The following is a 21,725-nucleotide window of genomic DNA, read 5'->3' on the forward strand; positions in this document are numbered from 1 at the left end:
GGATAAGGGCAAACATAGTTAATTATTTATCAACTAGATAAGAACACGTGCATTACAGAAGATAAAACTAGATAAGTGAAATGGAATGAAATGGAATTGAACGTCCCACTGTTCTGCTGAGACTGAGCTAATGAAGACGGAAGTAGATAAGAACACGTGGGTTACAGAAGATGTTATTGTTATTACTGTCTGGATATCAGATTTATTTCACAACCAGCCGAGTTGTCGTCCATGACACGTTTTTCGCATGTCACAGCGGGATATTAACAATGAAAATGACTTCTTTTCCGACCCCCCCCCCCCCCTAACAAAGAGGATCGCATCCTATAACTACGATTATCAAGCAGGGGGAAGGTTGATAGGCTTGGTTCAAGCCGTCGGGGGTAGCACACTTGTTCAGCTGGGAAGGGGGTCGGTATCGTGCATGATCTGACAGAGCATGTCAACTATTCAAAGGATAATGATGATGTTCCATCTCATTCCATTTAATTGAATCAAAAAAAAACAAGCGAAAAATCATGAAAATGATTATGATTTTATTAACAAAACAACCAATTCTTCATTTAGAGGGCAAGGCCAATTTAGAATACAGTTTAGACTATAGGATAACTGGCGGTCGTGGCAATACCACAGTTGTTATTCCTGTTTCGAGACATCATCATATAACCATCCATTCCCCATGAAGTACTCCAACTAAAATTTTAAAAAATATATACAATATTATTATAAGAAATAAACAAATTAATTTTGACAATAGCCTTTTGTACAGAATATTAATTTAATGCAATATACATACCGACTTCCGTTGGTGTATCAAGTCGTTTCGAAAAATATAATTTTCTTTCCATAGATTGCACAATCTAATTAAAGTACAGATCTATATTTCGTTTCGTTTTTATTTTTATACTTTCGATGGCCTCCACTACATGAAGATCTGACCAGTTGTAGTGGGAGATTGCGTCAGAGGTCATGCGAGTGGTGTTTGACCCTATGACGTCAGACATTTGATTAATGAATCAGCGCAGTTCTATGCATCGCATGACAAGAACTCACTGCAACAGACCGTTTCATTGGCTAATCCCTCACATCAACCAGGACGCATTTTATATAACAACTCTTCCAGATCCAAGTGTAGTACTGACAAATAAAACGAAATTTTGAACTATAAAAAACGAAAAGAAATAGTATCTGTGTTTTAATCAGATTGTAGGTTACAGTGCATCTATATAACTTTGAGTATCGTTCTCTTATAAGACCTTATTGGTACTGATTTCATGTACGGTGGCTTATGGTATCCTTTTGGTCATGACAACACGGCCAATTAAGTGTCCATAACACGACAGAGCCTTTTGTCGTACTAGTTTTTTTTCTTTATTAGGTTTTTTTTTATGTTTACCATTTTTAATCACGTTGTATTGTAGCTAAAGCGACATTGCGCAAATTAGTTTACCATGGGAAGTGGTGGGTCCGGCGAGACCGAGACTACACAGTCGCATTCGAGAACCCAAACGGGATTTTGTTGGATGTGGTACTGTCCTAAGAACACGACGTGCTGTGGAAAGATGCGCCGTTGGTGCCCCCCACACAATGACTATGCCCATATCCCTGTCTCATTTACCAGCATTTTCCAAAGGGAAGACCACCTACATACTACTAGTTCGAGAACTCCCCACCCACTCAGTTACCATGACAACATTCCTGCTGCATTTATTACAATCCAAGAAGAATCAGGTTATAACAAGAAATCCTATTGGCTGTACCAGTTTTTAACCATCCAATATTCAGTACCATTGGCAGTAACACCATAACCAGTTACAAGGCTGGCATGATCCACTTGGCTTGAATTACACGCGGGTTCGTAATAGACACCTTTCTTGTAAAATCGGTAGGATGGGTGTTGGTTGTTTATGACAACGCTGATGGGTCCAACCATAGCAACGGCCTTCTGTAAATCCAATTCACTGCCTTTAGGTAGATCAACATAGCTCTTCAATGTAGCTCCAACACTTTCCCGTTTAAACAAACATTTTGTACCATTCTGAAATAATAATTTAAACTCTGAATACATCGATGTACTGCCCATAACACCCAGAGTGACATGTGCACGTACAATAATAAAGACAGCAACGTTTTACAGTGATCTAGTATATAAATGAAATGTGTTTAGCGTCCTACTGTTCTGTTTCGACTGGGTTGATGAAGATGGGTATACGCCATACAGTGGGAATTCCAACTGCAAAAGATTATTTTACTTTCACGAAAATGTGTACACGGAACCTCGTTGTTTCGTACCATCCGAACAACTATACCTTATTCTTTGCCAGGACCTCTCTTCTGCACCACTGACAAGAGGGAACCACGCCGGAACATCCAGATGAACTTTCTGGGCCAACACCGGGATCGAACACGGGACCTCCTCACCTCCACGATACCGAGTCAACGTCTCACTGACTGAGTCACCGCAGCGAGTCACCACAGCGAGTCACCGTAGCTCCTTACAGTAACGAATACTGAAACGTTTTACATGTTTTCATTTAATAGATCTAAATGTCGAAACTTTTATGGATGTTGACCCCAGGTGAAGTAAAACAAAATCATTAATTCACGAAACGGAAATTATGGATGCGGTATCCGTCTGTGTCAGACAAGAAACTTTTGTCTGTGCGCATAGCAAGTATGAAAGACCCATTTCTCCTTCCTTCTAATGCGTGGATAAGAGAGAGAGAGAGAGAGAGAGAGAGAGAAATGGGGTTTAACGTCCACTCGACACAAACTAGGTCATTTCGGGACTAACATATGGTTTAATTTTATTTCAATAATTCGCTTGTGCGTAGGGGTCTTTAGCAGTGGGAGGAAACCGGAGGACCCGGAGAAAACCCACGAGGTTGGGCAGGCGACCCTACTCCTTGTCACGTACAACCGGGGATTCGAAACCACACCAGTCGACTCAATGACAGACTTTATGATACAGCGCGCGCACGCTAACCATTCAGCCATCCAACCCCCCGCTTGGATAAGAAGTAATACTTGTTTAAGGGTGATCTGCCCTTGGTGTGTTCAGAGGTCTGATATTAGGGGACATTACCTTTCCTGTATAAGGGTAAGATGCAGCAGTATCAACTCCATTATTTATTTTAATATATTTAAAAGAGTTATCTATTAAACCGCCATTACAACCATTGTTACCTACATAGGAATAAAAATAAATTATACCCTTGCATAACAATTAACAGATACATCATATAGAGATAGCCAAGCAAAGCATCTAAATACGCCCACAGAACAGGTATGTCTCGAAAATGAGATAGCAAAAGACAACAGTTTACCATATATATATATATATATATATATATATATAGAGAGAGAGAGAGAGAGAGAGAGAGAGAGGGAGAGAGAGAGAAAATGGGGTTTAACGTCCACTCGACACAGACTAGGGCATTTCGGGACTAACATATGGTTAAATTTTATTTCAATAATTCGCTTGCGCGTAGGGGTCTTTAGCAGTGGGGGGAAACCGGAGGGCCCGGAGAAAACCCACGATGTTGGACATGCAACCTACTCCTTGTCACGTACAACCGGGGATTCGAAACCACGCCAGTTGACTCAATGACAGGCCTCATGATACAGCGCGCGCGTGCTAACCATTCGGCCATCCAACCCCCCAGTTTACCATATAGGAATACTAGAATGTTGGTCTACTTTTATACTGATACCTTCAAGAAATGTAACCGCCCTCGAGTTCAGCTTTTCCAGACACGTCTCTACAGTGCTGGATTTAGACAAACAATCCTGTCACAGTTCCAATGTTTTACACAACATTTGAAGAAATCCATTAAAACCCGCTGCTTCTATCGCGTTCACAATGTTTTCGGAAAAGAGGGCATACAGGCGAACTATAAGGTTCGTCTTCCATCGCCCAACCCTCTAGATTGTTCTATAGAAAATTACACTGGTTATCTATGACTTTTTGCTAACGGTATACTTCCATTGACAGCTGACTAATGCCATCGTTAAACAGATAACGGAGCCCAACACCTCCGTTAAATATAACGGCAAGTTAACGACATGTTAAAGTTAACGGGGCTTCAAGCAACAGACTTTCTCTCCGTTAAAGATAGCGATTCATTATCTCCATGTTAACGAGTCGTTAAAAGTTAACGGAGCTTGAAAAACAGACCCCAGATTATTTGCAACTCCATTAATGATTGAAAACTATTAATAGCCTGAAAGTTAAGCTGTGTATGTCTGTAGTCTGTAACTAGTAGTGGGTTCAACGTCAATTTTCACAGTAGTGATATCGTTGTTGTTCTCGGTGTTCAACGTCCGCTTCCACCGAAGGTGATATCGCAGACAAGTCTTATTTTTCATTTTCATTATCTTAGCCCACGCGCAGGCGTCCTCTCCTTCCTGTGGGAGGAAACCGGAGTACCCGGAGTAAACCCACGAGGTTAAGAAGGCGCCCCTATCTCCAAGCCACATACGCTCACACCAGGGATCGAAACCACAGCAGCAAGCCAGAGGTGACCGGCCAGTTAGAGGTCGAGGCGCGGCACTCTATACCACTAGGCCATCCCAACCCCCAACAGTAGTAACTTTTATAATCAACCGAGGAGGACCTCTATAGTGGAGGTGTATTCGGACCCATGTTGAAATTCGGATACAATCCAGAATGTAAACAGTTTTACAGGAAGTAGAAGATAATATGCACGTAGGAAATGGTATTTTGTCTCACCTTCTTTCTGTGAACAATCCATGAGATTCTGGGCTGAGAGTTGAACCAAGACACCAGTTTGTTTAAAATGTTGTCCCTCTAGAGAACCTACAGCAGAGAAAGCCCAACCTGATCCACATTGTTTCTAAAATATTAAAAAAATCAACTGATTCTTTCTATTTCAACTACGAATCTAATGTCCATATATTTTGTTTTCATTTGCTGCCTAGACGACTTTCAACCATCTTTAACAGTCGATATTTATATTTAAAAAGCAATAGTTCATTAGCTTTCAATGTGCATGGTAGCGTTTTACAGTAAAAACCCACACTAGCGGTCATTTAAACTTGCCTAAACCGGTCATGTTTTATGATAGAGAATTAACTTCGGGGAATTCAAACCTGATCTGGAACTGGCGTGACGTAACCTTTAGCCCGCCAATCAACTTCTGTTGGTAGACTCTCAATGTCTATTTCTTTAAATTCAGTATTCTCTTCCCCAGATCTATCTGACGTCATCTTATTTATTTTCATGGTAGCTACAAACTCTTCTTTAGTCTGAAAAGTAAAAGTTGTGTATATTTGAGACCAAGATTTATTTGACTGGTGGCTAAGTGGGTAAGACGCTGACTCCCTAGCCTGGAGGTCGGGTGTTCGATCCCTGCATTGGCCGAGAAAGTTCATCCAGATTTTCCGGCGTGGTTCCCCCTTGTCAGCGATGCTAGACGGAGGGCCTGACAAGGACAGCTGTCTAGTCGTTCGGATGTGACGAAAAACCGGGATCCCGTGTACACATTGGCGTGCACGTAAAGGATCCCTTGACAGTAGGCAAAATTTCCCATAGTACACTGTATGGCGTATGCTCGTCTTCATTAGCCAAGTAGCAGAACAGTAGGACGTTAAACCCCATTTCATTTCATAACCTAACGCAGTCCACAACGATAAGAACGACCTCGGAAACCATAAAACTTCCTCGCCTAGGACAGTAAATACGCCGTCTTACCAAATAATTAAGACCCGTTGACCGATAATGTGTGACAATATCCGAGAAGGGTTGGTGATGCCTGGGGGCCAAAACCTTGATTGTAAACTCCAAGACTCAAGGATAGGGTCTAGTACTCAGAAATGTGATAAGGGGGTGACGAGTCTAGACTCCGACGAAGTTGAGGGCGTCGATAGTTTCGATAGTTTCACAAAGACTATAGAACTTGCGTCCTTCTGATTAAAATATATTTCGTTTCGTTTTTTTAAACATTCGATGATCTCCACTAGTGTAGTGAAGGCAAGTAAAACGAAATATTGAACTATAAAAAACGAAATGAAATAGGATCTGTGTTTTAATCTGATTGGAACTTGCGTGTTAGTAAAATATGCACACGCTTCTTGAAACTGACTTCTGCCCTGGGGACGTATTCATTAAAACTAACAAATTCTACGGATGCGGCGTTTTCATTGGATCAGGGTTAACATCCTAGTACATATTTCAGCTCTTAGTTTTGCAATGGGTTATAGGACCGAGGACCTGGCAAGTGAAAATGTATAGTCGTGCGGATGGTACGAAAAGCCGAGGTCCCATGTACATATTGAAGTGCACGTAAAAGATCTCTTGATGATTAGAATTCGATATAAGAGTAGGCCGTAGCACCGCTGTCCAGGCAAAATTTCCCTCATAGCACACTGTATGGCGTATGCCTGTCTTCATTTGTCTAGTCGGAGCAGAACAGTAGGACGTTAAACCCCATTTCATTTCAACGGGTTATATAAACAATGCTAACAGTCTAACTTTTTATTTCATATATATATATATATTATATATATATACATGTATATATAGATTAGTGTAATCAGTACCAACCATATCAGCCAACTGGTTGACAGCTAACCAGAAGGTACATTGACCTTCATGATATACGGTGTAATTGTTACTTACCGTATCAGCGAACTTGTTGACAGCTAACCAGAAAGTATGTTGGCCTTCATCAGCTCGTCTATTATGTTCGTTTATATAATCTACATTAGCTTCCCAAATACTCCGTCTTAAAATAACAATAAAAATACAAAATAATAGACCTCTAGCCACAAAGTCTTCATAAAATGTTCACGCTCTAGCGTACCAAACAGCTGAGAAATGATAAGCTTAGTTCATATAAAATTTACTTTGAGGAAATACTTAGTGATTATTTGCTTGGCGATACCTGTATGTGTATCGAAACGTAGCATGTTAATAAATTAAGAAGTAGTATATCCCTATAAGTCTGCTAATTTTATACCAAAAAAAATATGTGTTTACCTTTGATCCTCTTCGTCATCTTGGTAGTTTTTATTATGCGTCTGTTTAAACTTCTCCCAATCTTCATCTAATTCTGGTATACGCACGTATTTTATCTGAGCTGCAAAGATTGTTGACAGAACAGCCAACACTACTACTACTCCTTGACGATACATCTAAAATTGACATTAATATGAAACATTATCAGAATGCAGCAATTTTTCGAACCAGACTGAGTCTTAAACATGAAATATTCAAAGTACATGTACTAGAAATTTCATTGGATGTGCAGCAACAGCAACAACAACAATGTCTCAGGCAATGACGGGTGCAGGTTATTTGAAAAGGTTGGGGAGGTGTGTGGACGGGAGATTCCTCCGAGACAATTTCTAAAATGAGGGTTGTCTATGGTGATCAGGTCCGCTAGTACTGCGGTGTCTGAATGCACCCCCTACCCTTGTGCCCGTTGCCATTTGTATAAATCATACTAAACTTAAACTATTTGTATACAATTAATTAAGCACAAAGCATTTTAATTCCTAAATCGGCGATTTTAGTCGAAAACTCTAAGTACATTTCGAGAAATTTGACAAGTTTTAATTCTGCTTCCATTTAATAAAATTGAAACAGTTTATTTGGTCTTTGTGTGCATGGCAGTTATGAAACAGAGTAGAACCGTTCTGCAAAACAGTGTTTTAGTTTTTGGATATGGCGGCCATTTAGGGCAGAGATCGATTCTCAAAGTAGAGTAGATAGTTTAAATTGTGCAGAATGTTGTATACAGTTTAGAATTATATGTATTGTGAAATTCAATCTTACCTTTCTATCTCGTGCACTGATATCACAATGACAAGATCTAAATATAACACCCTTATATTTAATGCGACACCTTTCTCACGTGCTTTGATAACGTGTGCATGGTGTGCATCATATGACGAAATACTTTTGTATCAGAGTACAATTTCGTACTTTCATATTTAACCAAATGGACAGGTAATTCGGGTGGTTGTGTTTGACCCGAGGTTTTTTAAATCTAGCAGTCATCGTCTTCTAAAATCAAGGTACAAATCATTGCTCTAGTTAGCAAGACATGTGTCGTGCGACATTAAGGGTATGTTTACACTTTTTAAAACACATGACACAGCTGTTTTCCTTATGGAGTTGTCGTACGTTTAAATGTCAAATTAAATCACAGGAACCGCTGAAGTTTTCTTTATTAGCCAACCGACGATAACAAATATTAGATACAGAGAGAGAGAGAGAAATGGGGTTTAACGTCCACTCGACTCAAACTAGGTCATTTCGGGACTAACATATGGTTTAATTTTATTTACATAATTCAATTGCGCGTAGGGGTCTTTAGCAGTGGGAGGAAACCGGAGGACCCGGAGAAAACCCACGAGGTTGGACAGGCGACCCTACTCCTTGCCACGTACAACCTGGGATTCGAAACCACGCCAGTCGACTCAATGACAGACTTTATGATACAGCGCGCGCACGCTAACCATAAAGCCATCCAACCCCCCCATTAGATACAGACTTGGTCCAGTCTGATTAAAACACAGATCCTATTTCGTTTCGTTATTTATAGTTCTACTTGTCTTTAATACACTAGGATCAGGAAGAGCTGTTACATAATATGAAGGATGGTGTGAGGGATTAGTTAATGAAACTGTCCGTTACGGCGAGTTTTTGGTGTGACGTGCACGGAAGTGTGGGCACCCCACTGGAAACATCAACAGGGTCAAAAGCCGCCCGTATGACCTCTGACGCGAACTTCCACTACAACCGATCAGATCTTCATCAGTAGAGGCCATCGGAAGTATAAAAAAAAAACCGAAATATAGATCTGTATTTTATTCGGATTGAGGCTTGATCCGTCACTAAGACTGACCATGATTACACACCATAGCGAACAGTTATTCTTGCCAGGAATACAAAATCATTTGAACAATTTGGTCTCTGAAATTGTATATTTTGTGAACTTAATTCCGATTTTACCTCACATGTCAATTACTTTCTTAAATTGGGTGGATGGTACAGTTTACTATTTTCTAAACGTTTATTAATTTATTTATTAATTTTTAGCGTTTTCCAAAATTCAATCTGGATTATCGTCCTTATTTTTGTTAAATTTCAGACGTTCCCCTAGTGACGTCAACGTAACTGACAAACAACCGCCATTTAGGAGACGACCACCTGTCTTGTAAATCTCTGTTTTTTCATTTCGACCGAAGCCTGTGTCATTACAGGCCCGGGACTGTACAGCACAGTGGACGCGTAAGGGCTGACCCCCGAATCCATTCATGATACTTGTTTAATCCTTGAGTGGCATTTAGCGATTGAACATATTAAAAAACACAACACAGTTTATATGGAAATACAATCACTGGTGATTGTATTTTTTTTTATGATACTTGTTGTTTGTTTCTTGCAATGTCTGTGTATTTTGTCCGCGGGTTTGTCGTTTGGCGTATGCCCGTCTTCATTAGCCCAGTCGAAGCAGAACAGCAGGCGTTAAACCCCATTTTATTTTATTTCATTAGTTCTAAATGAGAAATCCATGGACGGTCGACGTGGTAGGTGTAAAATATCTTGCAACCAAGGTTTAAAATGAGTTATCATTCATCAGTCGATTGGGTTGAATTTTACAGGTGATTTTGTTTTTGTTATTTCTCAGAGGTCGAAGACCTTGAACACCTGATCTCTGCTGTCACTCAAGATATGGGACCCCCCCCCCCCCCACCTCTCAGTCGCTGGAAATTTTAGCGCACGTATTCCCGTTTATTACGGACTAAACTAAACCCACGTGATCCCGTCTAGGTTATAAATACACCCACGTGAGCTTATCTAGGTTATAAATAAACCCACGTGATCTTATCTAGGATATAAATAAACTCACGTGATCTTATCTAGGACATAAATAAACCCACGTGATCTTGTGGAGGTTATATATAATTAGCTATTGTCATCTGTATTTAGTGGAGTAAGCGAAGGTTACGATAAGACGGGCCTGGCACCTAAAAACTAAAATCCAGAGAAGAAGATCTACCACCAATAAAGGGAAGAGCTTCCCACTAAACCCACTCCATGGCCTTAGGCCGTAATAGAGAGATTGCAAAATCATATTCTAAATAAACAGGAAGAAGCTTCGGCTCTCCTAGGTCTTGTCTGCGATATCACTTCAGTGGAAGTTAAAGAACCAAGATACTACTACTACTACATCTGTATGTACAAACAGTGTATGTACACACAAAGCAAAACCAATACGACAAATCCGGGGACAAAATATACAGATATTGCAAGAAATAAACAACAAATATCATGAATGGATCCGGGGTTTAGCCCTTGCGCGTCCACTGCTCTGTATAGTCCCGGGCCTGTAATGACACAGGCTTCGGTCGAAATGAAAAAATAAGAGATTTACAAGACCGGTCTTTGCGGTGGTCGTCTCCTAAATGGCGGTTGTCTGTCAGTTACGTTGACGTCACTAGGGGAACGTCTGAAATTTAACAAAAATAAGAACGATAATCCGGATTGAATTTTGGAAAACGCTAAAAATTAATGAATAAATTAATAAATGTTCAGAAAATAGTAATCGGTACCGTACACCATCCACCCAATTTAAGAAAGCAATTGACATGTGACGTAAAATCCGGATTTTGTTTAAAAAATGTGCCATTTCAGATACCAAATTGCTCTAATGATTTTGTGTTCCTGGCAAGAATAACTGTTCGCTATGGTTTGTAATCATGGTAGATTTTAGTAATGGACCAATCCTGTATGTAATGTTTGTTATCATCGGCTGGCTAAGAGCGGGGTTCCTATCATTTAATTGGACATTTCTTTAAGATGCAAACGCACAGCAAATCCCTAACGAAAACATGTCGCACGACACATGTCTCGCTAACTAGAGCAATGATTTGTACCTGGACTTCATAAGGCGATGGCTACTAGATTTAAAATAACCTCGGGCCAAACACAACCACCCGAATGACCTGTCCATTTGGTTAAATACGAAAATACAAAATTGTACTCTGATACGAAAGTATTTCGTCATATGATACACATCATTTAAAATATGTTATCAAAGCACGAGAGATAGGTGTCGCTTTAAATATATAGGTGCTAAACGAAAGTAGATCATCATATCTTGTCATTATCATATCACAACACGAGATAGAAAGGTAAGATTGAATTTCACAATTCATATAATTCTAAATTGTATACAACATTCTGCACAATTTAAACTATCTACTCTTCTTTGAGAATCGATCTCTGCCCTAAATGGCCGCCATATCCAAAAACTAAAACACTGTTTTGCAGAACGGTTTTACTCTGTTTCACACCTGTCATACACACAAGGACTAAATAAACCGTTTCAGTTTTAGTAATTGGGAACAGAATTAAAACTTGTCAAATTTCTCGAAATGTACTTAGTGTTTTAGACTAAAATCGCCGATTTGTGTGTAACCGGAGCTAATTGTAGACAGGGCAGCATAAGTTTAGTATGATTTATACAAATGGCAACGGGCACTCAGACACCGCAGCACTTGCGGAACCAGATATAGCCACAGATCACCATGACAACCCTCAATGTCTCGGAGCCCCACCCCCCCCACCCCGCTTCCCCTCCTCACTGTTGTCAAATCTCCTGCGTCCGTCACTGCCTACCATAACTGAGACATTGTTGCTGTTGTTGTTGCACATTAAATGGAATTTCTAGGGCTTTTAGTATTTCATGTTTAAGACTCAACTTGGTTCGATCAATTCATGCATTCTGATAATGTTTCATATTAATGTAAATTTTAGATGTATCGTCAAGGAGTAGTAGTGTTGGCTGTTCTGTCAACAGTGTTTGCAGCTCAGATAAAATACATGCGTATACCAGAATTAGATGAAGAATGGGAGATGTTTAAACAGACCTATAATAAAAATTACCCGGATGATGAACAGGATCAAAGGTAAACAGATAAATTTTATAAAATTAGCACACTTATATGGATATAATACTTCTGAATTTAGTAGACGTTTCGATACACATACAGGTATCGCTATCAAGAAAGTAATGAAGACACATTTCCTGTTAATCAGAATTCTGTGACGCTGTAGTACTATCAGATGGTCAATCTTCAATATTCAATCTTCACGCTGTGTTTCCTTCCGTGACGAAGTTACAACTACAGTTCAGGTTCTTTTCTTAAATAACTAAATGGCTTGTATGACCGGCGGAGTGGGCTCTGCCGATTGCTATTTCCCCACCCTATTTTATAAGTACCTATTCCTTTGTCTGGGGTGTTAATCTAAAGACTGATAACAACTAAGTTCTAAATATGGAAAGGACATGCACCTCAAACTGAACATCGCCACGGATTGTTACCTTATTTGGTCAACAAATATGATATATGTTTTATAACAAAGAAATTGTGTATGACCAACATGTTCATTAATCTATAGCTCAGTTAACGTATCAACTTACTATATTTGTGGTTATGATGTTAGAATCAATAATATGAAAGATAACGCTATTGTTTTAGCCATCATATTTCTACATTCTTGTCTTCAGACCCCATGTCTTGTCAGTGTCACAATATTCATAAACAATTTTAATTTGCGTTTCAGAATTAACTTATACCATAGCTAATATTTTGACAATGGAGAATAATTAATCACAACCCTAATATTATTTTACATAGATGTTTCAAAGCACAAATTTTTTCCCTCCATATTACTACCACGTAAAGGCAATACAAATCCTCCAAGGAAAGTAGACAAAGTTTATAAGATAGTGTGAGGTTTATTTTAAGGAACAGATGTGGCTAGAAGTGAATTCTATGAGATGTGCATGATACAAAACCTGGATTCGCAACATCTTTGCACCTGCTATAGACACTGAGCACCCCTTCCCCCTTTCCCCTACCCAATTCACACATCTGTTTTGAGTCATCATCTCAAGTCGAATGTGTTTCATTAAATCGCTTGATGAAAGTTTGGATGAAGTTTTGTATAACTATTTTAAGAAAGAGTATTTGATAAGCCAATGCTGATTATGTAAACCTAACCGTAGTGGGAGGGCGGGGGGACTTGACAGTACACGACACTCTCGACAAGAATATCCCGAGATCGAATCTGGAAGTGCGATTAGAAGAAAATCCTATCCCGTTCCATTTAAATCAAATCAGAACAATTCCTTTATTTTTTTTTGTTTTGTCATTTTAAGACGGAGTATTTGGATATAACGTATTGTTTTGTTATTTTAAGACGGGATAGTCGGATATAACGTATTTTTTTGAAATTTTAAAACGGAGTATTTTGGATATAACGTATTGTATTGTTATTTAAGACGGAATATTTGGATATAACGTATTGTATTGTTATTTTAAGACGGAGTATTTGGATATAACGTTTTGTATTGTTATTTTAAGACGGAGTATTTGGGAAGCTAATCTAGATTATATAAACGAACATAATAAACGAGCTGATGAAGGCCAATATACTTTCTGGTTGGCTGTCAACCAGTTTGCTGATATGGTAAGTAAGGGGACGTTGGGTTGTTTATTTGTCTGCGTTGCCTTTTTTGGTAGAATTTGTGGAGTAAGATTGGATACAATTAAAGATACATTAGTTAAGAATTTAATAAAGAATTGCCCATTTTTGCTATAATAATATTGAAAATTTCAGTCCAATTACTTTATTCTGAACGGAGTTGTCACTGTTGGAAGTTTGGACTAGAAATAGGCATCAACTGTGTTATCATCGTCTACCAAAATTGCCGATCGTTTGATTGGCAGACGATAACTCGGCTCATATATTCTCGATTATCAAGTAACATTCTCAATGGCTATGGTACCCTCACTTGGGGCCTTTCAAAACCAGTTTCCGCTGGTGACGTCAGTGACTAACGGTAAACGTTACCTTCGTAATTTTATTTTAAATGGACGACTGTTTAAATCCAAGCTGTATCCAAACGATCCGAGGGTCTACAGAGTTGATTTTGAGCTTGTCATGTAAATAAAGGTCTAATTAATAATTTGTATAACATCTGAAGCCTAAATAAATACTTGCATAATGTATGTTTAACTAATATAATATTCTTTTATTAATATACACCGATGCTCGCATTCTATGACCTTTGTCATATATTGAATACAATAAACTGTTTATTTCCAAGCAGTTCTAGCTTAATTACTGGGTATGGTTCTGGCAAATAATTTCTAACTATATTTCGTTTCGTTTTTCTTTATACTTTCGATGGTCTACACTACATTGTTGTGAAGACAAGTAAAACGAAATTTTGAACTTTGAAAAACGAAACGAAATAGGATCTGACGTCTTGAAGGATATGTTCTTCTGTGCTCAAATGACACTCGAAACCATAGAATACACGACATGTGTATTGGTTATAAAATGTTCATTGTGTCTTAAATATTGGATATTAGGAGTTGGAAATACCGAGTTAAAGTTTTAGCTCCTTTAAAGGGTGTACATATTTAATTCAACTTCATCCATAATATTCCACGTGTATTGGTAAGATTGGGTAGTTATAAAGTATGATTTCCTGTCCTAGGCGAGGAAGCTATGTTGTTTCCATGGCTATTTTATAGTTGTCACCTGCGTTAGGCGAAACGTTGAGATTGTCGTGTGTGTGTGGGTGGCGAGAGCGTGTATGTGCGCGTGTTTGTGTGTATTGTGCTTAACGTTCGCTTACACCTAGTGCGATATCGCAGACAAGAGATTATCGTGGAAGCTACACTAAATATACTCCCCGAATCAGCTTTCAGTCACCATCAATAAATATCTCCCGTCAATCTTGGTCTGAAATGTACATTTCTTATACTTTTCAGACTAACAAAGAATTTGTATCAACTATGAATATGAATAAGATGACGTCAGAGAGATCTGGGGACGAGAATACTGAATTTAAAGATGTAGACATTGCGAGTCTACCAACAGAAGTTGATTGGAGGGCAAAAGGTTACGTTACACCCGCTTCAAATCAGGTATGAATCTCGCACAGTTTATACTTTATAATAGAACATGGCCAGTTTAAAATGGCCGCTAGTGTAGGATTTTACTGTAACAATCCACTTTGTCCATAAATTTCAGGGAGCCACGTTGGTTCAGTGAGAAAGGCGTTGGCTGCTAACCTGGGGTCTCGCGTTCGATCCTTGCGTTGGCCGAGAAATTCATCGAGTTTTTCTGGCGTGGTTTCTCATTGTCAATGGTGCAGGACCAACAGTCTTGCAAGGGACAACGTATATCCGTTCGGATGGGACGAAAACCCAAGGTAACGTATGTACAATGCCGTGCACATAAAAAATCCCTTGGCAGATGGAATTCTATATAAGAGTAGTAGGACGTAGCGCCGCTGTCCGTGGAAAAAAAACCCTCATACCACACTGTATGGTGTATGCCCGTCTTCATTAGCCCAATCGGAGCAGAAAAGTACGACGTTAAACCCCATTTCATTTCATTTCCCATAATTTTCATGGCAAGTCAATCTCTTTTCCTGTTTTAATATAATTATCAACTGAGACAGCCTCTAATGGAAACTAGATTTGATAACACTATACAGAACGTATGTTCGCCTGGTGACAAAATATTTCGAAGTTGAAATGAAAATAATCAGTTTCCCTTTTATTATTTTCTAAGGGTCAATGTGGATCCTGTTGGGCTTTCTCTGCTCTAGGGTCTCTAGAGGGACAACATTTTAAACAAACAGGTGTCCTGGTTAAACTCTCAGCCCAGAATCTCATGGATTGTTCACAGAAAGAAGGTGAGAGACAAAATACTACTTCCGCTTTGCATATTATCTGCTACTTCCGGTAAAACTGTTGTTTTAAGTATCGGACTAACCGCTATTAGCTTATTAGCGGTTTTCACGGGGTTTAACGAACGCATGAGAAAAATACTCTACTGTGTATATAAGTTAAGATGTTGGATTTTCAATCATGAAGGAACCTAAAATTACTGACAAGACATTTAAAGGATTTGTTCAGGCCTGTTTCCTATTTTTCAAAAAGTTTGTCTATAGTCGTTTGGGAGAGACGAAAAGGTCTCGTGGAATTGGAGCTGTAGCATTGCGGTCACGAGATTATGAACCCCGTCGATTATCAGCGTTCCACGACCGTTACTAACTCTTTTCTGAAAACTTTGTGAACGCAACGCAACAGTATTTAACGGATTCCTTTTGTCAACTTTGCGAGATGTTCAGCGCTCGGCGACCCTCTGCTATGTCATTTCGGGACTAATATAGGGTTCAATTTTTATTTCATTATTCCGCTTGGGCGTAGAAGTCTTTAGCAGTGGGAAGAAACCGGAGGACCCGGAGAAAACCCACGAGGATGAACAGGCGATCTAACGCCTTCTCTCGTACAACCGGGGAATCGAAATCACGCCAGTTGATTCAATGACAGACCTTATGATACAACTCGCACGCGCTAACCATTCGGCCATCCAACCACCCTACAGTTTTTAATGGATTTCTTTCAAATTTGGTGTGAATCTGTAAGGCTTTCCGAAGACGAATTCTATTGTTTTTCAAGCTGATGGCGAACCCCAATATTTTTCAAATTTGGAATCGGAGAAGATGAACCATGTTGATTTTGATTATTCTAGGAGTTTACTGTTACCGAGATATATTTCATGCCCGAAACATTTTCTTCGCGACATGGCTGCTGTGTGTGCGTATGTCTATGCTTTTCATGATATATCCCCTAATTTTGTTGCATTGGTTTAACTGACCTTATTCCTATGTAGGTAACAATGGTTGTAATGGCGGTTTTATGATCGACTCGTACAAATATATTAAAATAAATAATGGAGTTGACACTGCTGCATCTTATCCTTATACAGCAAGGGTAAGTTTCTGAATTCAGCCAACTTAATATCTTAATACCGATGGGTTTGTGTGAAATGGTTCCATGGATACGTACCAGTGTGCAAAAAAAAAAAAAAAAAAAATTTGAAACGAAATTGGGTAATACTTCCACCTTGGTATGACTCAATATATTTCACAGAGTGTAACGAAAGTCTTTTAAAATAACTCTGTAAAAGATGGCTGCTTTCAACATATATGACGTCACATCTCGCGGCGTCAATCATTGGCTCAATGGGGCGTGCATTGTTTATATCTTTACTGGTCCGAGCAGAATGGTGCCTTTTACTCATTTTAATACCCATTTACACTAAAAAGGAAATATTGTTTACCTACAAATACTTCAAACACCTTTATTTTTCTAATACTTAATTTGCAGAAGGAAAAAAAAATAATATTGGGGACTCATTAAGCCGCACCGATGTCATCCCTATCAGTGTTTGTAGCGACCGAGCGAATATTCACTGCTGGTCAATGTGGGTATGTCCGTGCTTAGTCGGCTAAATCTATTTGTTATGGCCAGCTCAATTTCTGTCAAGGTCGCTGGGGTGTCAATAAGGTTAGGGCACGTGATTGTTGACGATGTTGTAGGTTAGCGTTAGGGTTAGCATTGGGGCTAGGTCCAAGTTAGGGTTGGGATTAGCGCTAGCCCGGTTTACATCTCGTGACCTATGACGAAACATTGAGCAGGCCTTTTATTTAGCACTAACCGTGCTTAGTCCCTTAACAGCTAAAGAGAGAGAGGTTGAAGCGAGTGGTTTATCGCTTGCGCTTTATATTATAAGATGTATCATTGAATCAGGTTGCTGTTTCGATTCCTAGATGTACGCGGCAAAGAATAGAGTCAAAATTATGTTTTCCGACAGGAAGTATTTTCTGGCAGCACATCAAAGTATTTTAATGATTACATTATTATTTCAGGATGGTACAAAATGTTTGTTTAAACGGGAAAATGTTGGAGCTACATTAAAGAGCTATGTTGATATACCTAAAGGCAGTGAAGCAGCTTTACAGAAGGCCGTTGCTATGGTTGGACCCATCAGCGTTGCCATAGACGCCGCACACTCATCCTACCAATTTTATAAGAACGGTGTCTATTACGAACCCGCGTGTAATCCAAACCAACTGGATCATGCCAATCTTGTAACTGGTTATGGTGTCACTAGCAATGGTACAGAATATTGGATGGTTAAAGAAAGGTAAATCTAGTAGAATTTTTTTGTATACGCCCACATAATGTCGTCACCCTGGCCGTCGGTCTGTGAACAATTCGGCTGTAGTTTTTGACGGATTCGTCTCAAATTGGATGTGAAGCATGATGGCCATGAAAGGGTGAACCCTATCGATATTCAATTTGCGCTGACCTTTCCTTCCTCAGGTCTCACAAATTGGCGTGTTTATTCTAGGGTTTAACTCAACGTCTTACTTATCGCACCAGCCGAATCGATGAAGACAGGCCACTAGACTCAGTGAAAGACTTTATGATCTAAAGCGCACGCGTTACGCTGTTCAACCCTAAACCTTTTTACAAGTATAGTAGATGTCTGAATACCATGGGGTGAATAACAGAACTTTCAGGCATTTAGTAACTGGATAGAGCAATAAACTATAACACATACTTATGGAAGAGAGAGAGAGAGAGAGAGAGAGAGAGAATGGGGTTTAACGTCCACTCTACACAAACTAGGTCATTTCGGGACTAACATATGGTTCAATTTTATTTCAATAATTCGGATGTGCGTAGGGGTCTTTAGCAGTGGGACGAAACCGGAGGACCCAGAGAAAACCCATGAGGTTGGACAGGCATCCCTACTCCTTGTCACGTACAACCGGGGAATCGAAACCCCGCCAGTTGACTCGGCCATCCCCCCTCCCCCTTATATATTTAGACAAGCAATAACAACAAATCATAAACCATGCAGTATTTATCTTGTATTTTATTTATTTAAATTCTGTTAAAATGGCATTTGTGGAGATTAGATAAAGGGCTGGCAGTTCTCACTATAATAGTTAAAAACTAGATAGTGTAAAGAGAATATGCTGAAAATTTCAGTCAAATTGACCCACTCTAAACCGAGATATTAGATTTTGAATTTTAGGTCTAGTCTCGATCATCATTACTTAAGTCGCTACGATAAAAAAAACATAGTCTCGATTATCCAGTTTTTGGATTAAATCATCAATGAGCATTGAGCAGCAAATCAGATTCAAATCCAGTAAATATCACAGAATAGCGATGACATCGAGAGTTGATTATGGTCTGGATAATTTAGATAACATTTCAGACCCAAAGAAAGACCTGGCCACGAGTTCACAATGCATTCTCAGACTTAAGTTAAGAATTTACTCAACTTTCAATTACTGTTTATGAGAAATATCTTTGATCCAGATACACAAAACTTTGCATATAGTTTCTTATTGATGTATTTGATGCATTAAAACAACAAAAGCTTTATAAAGGGCTATACTTTAGTTAAAATAAGGCAAACAATTTGCGTAAATTCTTAACTTAAGTCTGAGAATGCATTGTAAACTCGTGGCATGAAATAGACAGATTTAGCTCCTGTTTAATGTACATATATATGTTTAACATTGTGTTATTTTAGTTATGGTACCGATTGGGGATTTCAACATGGTTATATAATGATGTCTAGAAACAGGAATAACAACTGCGGTATTGCTAACCTGGCCAGTTATCCCATAGTCTGAACTGTACTCCAGGTTGGCACTGTCCTTCAGATGAAGAGTCTTCCCGAAATTGTTATGTTGTTAATAAAATGATAATACTTGTTTGTTGTCATGATTGTTGTTGTTTGGGGGGGGGGGGGGTTAACACGTGCGCGCTGTATCATAAGGCCTGCCATTGAGTCAAATGGCGTGGTTTCGAATCCCCGGTTGTACGTGACAAGGAGTAGGGTCGCCTGCCCAACCTCGTGGGTTTTCTCCGGGTCCCCCGGTTCCTCCCACTGCTAAAGACCCCTACGCGCAAGCGAATTACTGAAATAAAATTGAAACCATATTTTAGTCCCGAAATGACCTAGTTTGTGTCGAGTGGACGTTAAACCTCTCTCTCTCTCTCTCTCTCTCTCTCTCTCTCTCTCTCTCTCTCTCTCTGTAGTTGTTTGGGAATTGGATGGACAGGGCTATTCCCTATCAACTTAATGAATCTCTAACGTGCCCTGCCGGAGTATACACGGACAAAGTGAAAATAAAATGAATATACAGTAATATTTTTTAGGAAAGAAACAAACCGTTTTACCTTTCAATCGGCAAAAAAGTGCCCGAAATCCCTTGACATTTTGTTGGTCAGAAGTCTTTCTGCAATGTGCCACAGTTTTCGGGCATCGATCATTCCATGTGTTATAAATTTTTCTGGAATCGAAATTTCTTTAAATTGGCTTACGGATAATAGATTTAAAGTCAAGTCCTATAGAGTAGAAATTAAATGAAATAGGGGTTAAACGTCCTACTGTTCTGACATAGTGACTATAAGCTCTAAGCGTGAATTGAAATGGGTGTAACGTCCTACTGTTCTGACCTATAGAGTGGTGACTAAGCTCTAAGCGTGAAATGAAATGAAATGGTGAATTTAAATTAACATTGATGTTGGGCTTCTGTTATCCAAGACAATATGGAAAATTGTAAAATTGGCACACGAATCGCGTGCCAGAATGCTTTCGAGTGCCATTTGTAATGACGCGACTATCGGTGTAGACTGGAATAGCCAGACGCGAAAGACTCCATTAAATTTGGGCCCTTCGCGTATTTTGCCGAATATAACTGATTAGAAATTACAATTAAAACAGAAAAGATTGAATGTAAATCAGTTTATATACATTCATATTACATTATTTTATGATTTGCGACCCGTTTTGTGTCTATTTCTAGATGCCAAATGAGTCAGGCAGATATTCAGTTAAGATACTGTACTATTTGATAACGCGTCATCTACAATATGTTATCAAAGCACGAGACTGATGTATCTTTAAATATAAAGGTGTTAAATGAAAGAAGATCATATCTTGTCAGTGTCATATCACAACACGAGATAGAAAGGTAGGATTGATTTTCCTAGTACATTTTATAAAGTGCATAGGGGGCTGGTGCTGAGGGGGGGGGGGGGGGGTAGCGTGTGCACGTTGTATCTTAACGTCTGTCATTGAGTCAACTGTCCAATCTCGTGGGTTTTCTCCGGTGTCCTCCCACTGCTAATGACCCCTACGCGCAAGCGAATTATTGAAATAAAATTGAACCATACGTTAGTCCTGAAATTACCTAGTTTGTGTCGAGTGGACGTTTAACCCCATTTCTCTCTCTCTCCATAATGTGCATAGTTATACAAATCGTTACGTGCGCTGAGACACAATGGCACTTTCCCCTGCAGACCCTTCCTCTTCCTTCAACGACATAATAAACAGTTCACTTAAACATACATTATGCAAGAGCTAAATATGCTTATAGTAGGTCTTTCTTTAGGCCTGAAATGTTATCTAAATTATTAGACATTAATTAACTTATCCAAACCATAAGCAACTCTCGATGTCAACGCTAGCCTGCGATAATTGTTGGATTATGATCCGATTTGCTGCATAACTTTCCTTCTCGATTTTACGATTAACTCGATTAACCGACTTTAGTAATGATGACCGAGGCTATGCGGAACTTTCGATCGCTTATTTCTCGGTTCATAGCGGATCAATTTGACTGAAATTTTCAGCAAATTGCCTTTACATTATCTAGTTTTTAACTATTATAGTGAGAACTGCCAACTCGTTATCGAATCTCCCATAATGTGTCTTTAATATTCTGTTTTTAAGAAACTTGTAAATATCAGTTGATTGTTGGTTGCGTGTAGGTGATGATATCGAA

The 21,725-nt window shown here is 39.1% G+C and overlaps 2 protein-coding genes across 2 annotated transcripts; one reads left to right on the top strand and one right to left on the bottom strand.

Annotated features, from left to right (window-relative positions):
* Positions 1 to 569: 569 nt before the first annotated feature.
* On the bottom strand, positions 570 to 5,229 carry LOC126821343 (procathepsin L-like). The gene is made up of 5 exons (XM_050549753.2): positions 5,113 to 5,229; positions 4,733 to 4,856; positions 3,086 to 3,186; positions 1,761 to 2,038; positions 570 to 693 (listed from the first exon to the last, which is right to left on the bottom strand). The coding sequence occupies exons 1-5, from the start codon at positions 5,227 to 5,229 to the stop codon at positions 594 to 596; spliced, it is 720 nt and encodes a 239-aa protein (XP_050405710.1). The 3' UTR covers positions 570 to 593.
* A 2,735-nt stretch (positions 5,230 to 7,964) lies between these two features.
* On the top strand, positions 7,965 to 19,605 carry LOC126822398 (procathepsin L). Its single transcript, XM_050551296.2, has 7 exons — positions 7,965 to 7,972; positions 13,405 to 13,510; positions 14,824 to 14,979; positions 15,632 to 15,755; positions 16,739 to 16,839; positions 17,778 to 18,055; positions 19,463 to 19,605. Exons 1-7 carry the CDS (start codon positions 7,965 to 7,967, stop codon positions 19,563 to 19,565), a joined length of 876 nt encoding a protein of 291 aa, XP_050407253.2. The 3' UTR covers positions 19,566 to 19,605.
* The last annotated feature ends 2,120 nt before the right edge of the window (positions 19,606 to 21,725 follow it).

The sequence above is a fragment of the Patella vulgata genome, chromosome 5 (assembly GCF_932274485.2).
Source record: "Patella vulgata chromosome 5, xgPatVulg1.2, whole genome shotgun sequence".
In the NCBI taxonomy this organism is placed as follows: domain Eukaryota; kingdom Metazoa; phylum Mollusca; class Gastropoda; family Patellidae; genus Patella; species Patella vulgata.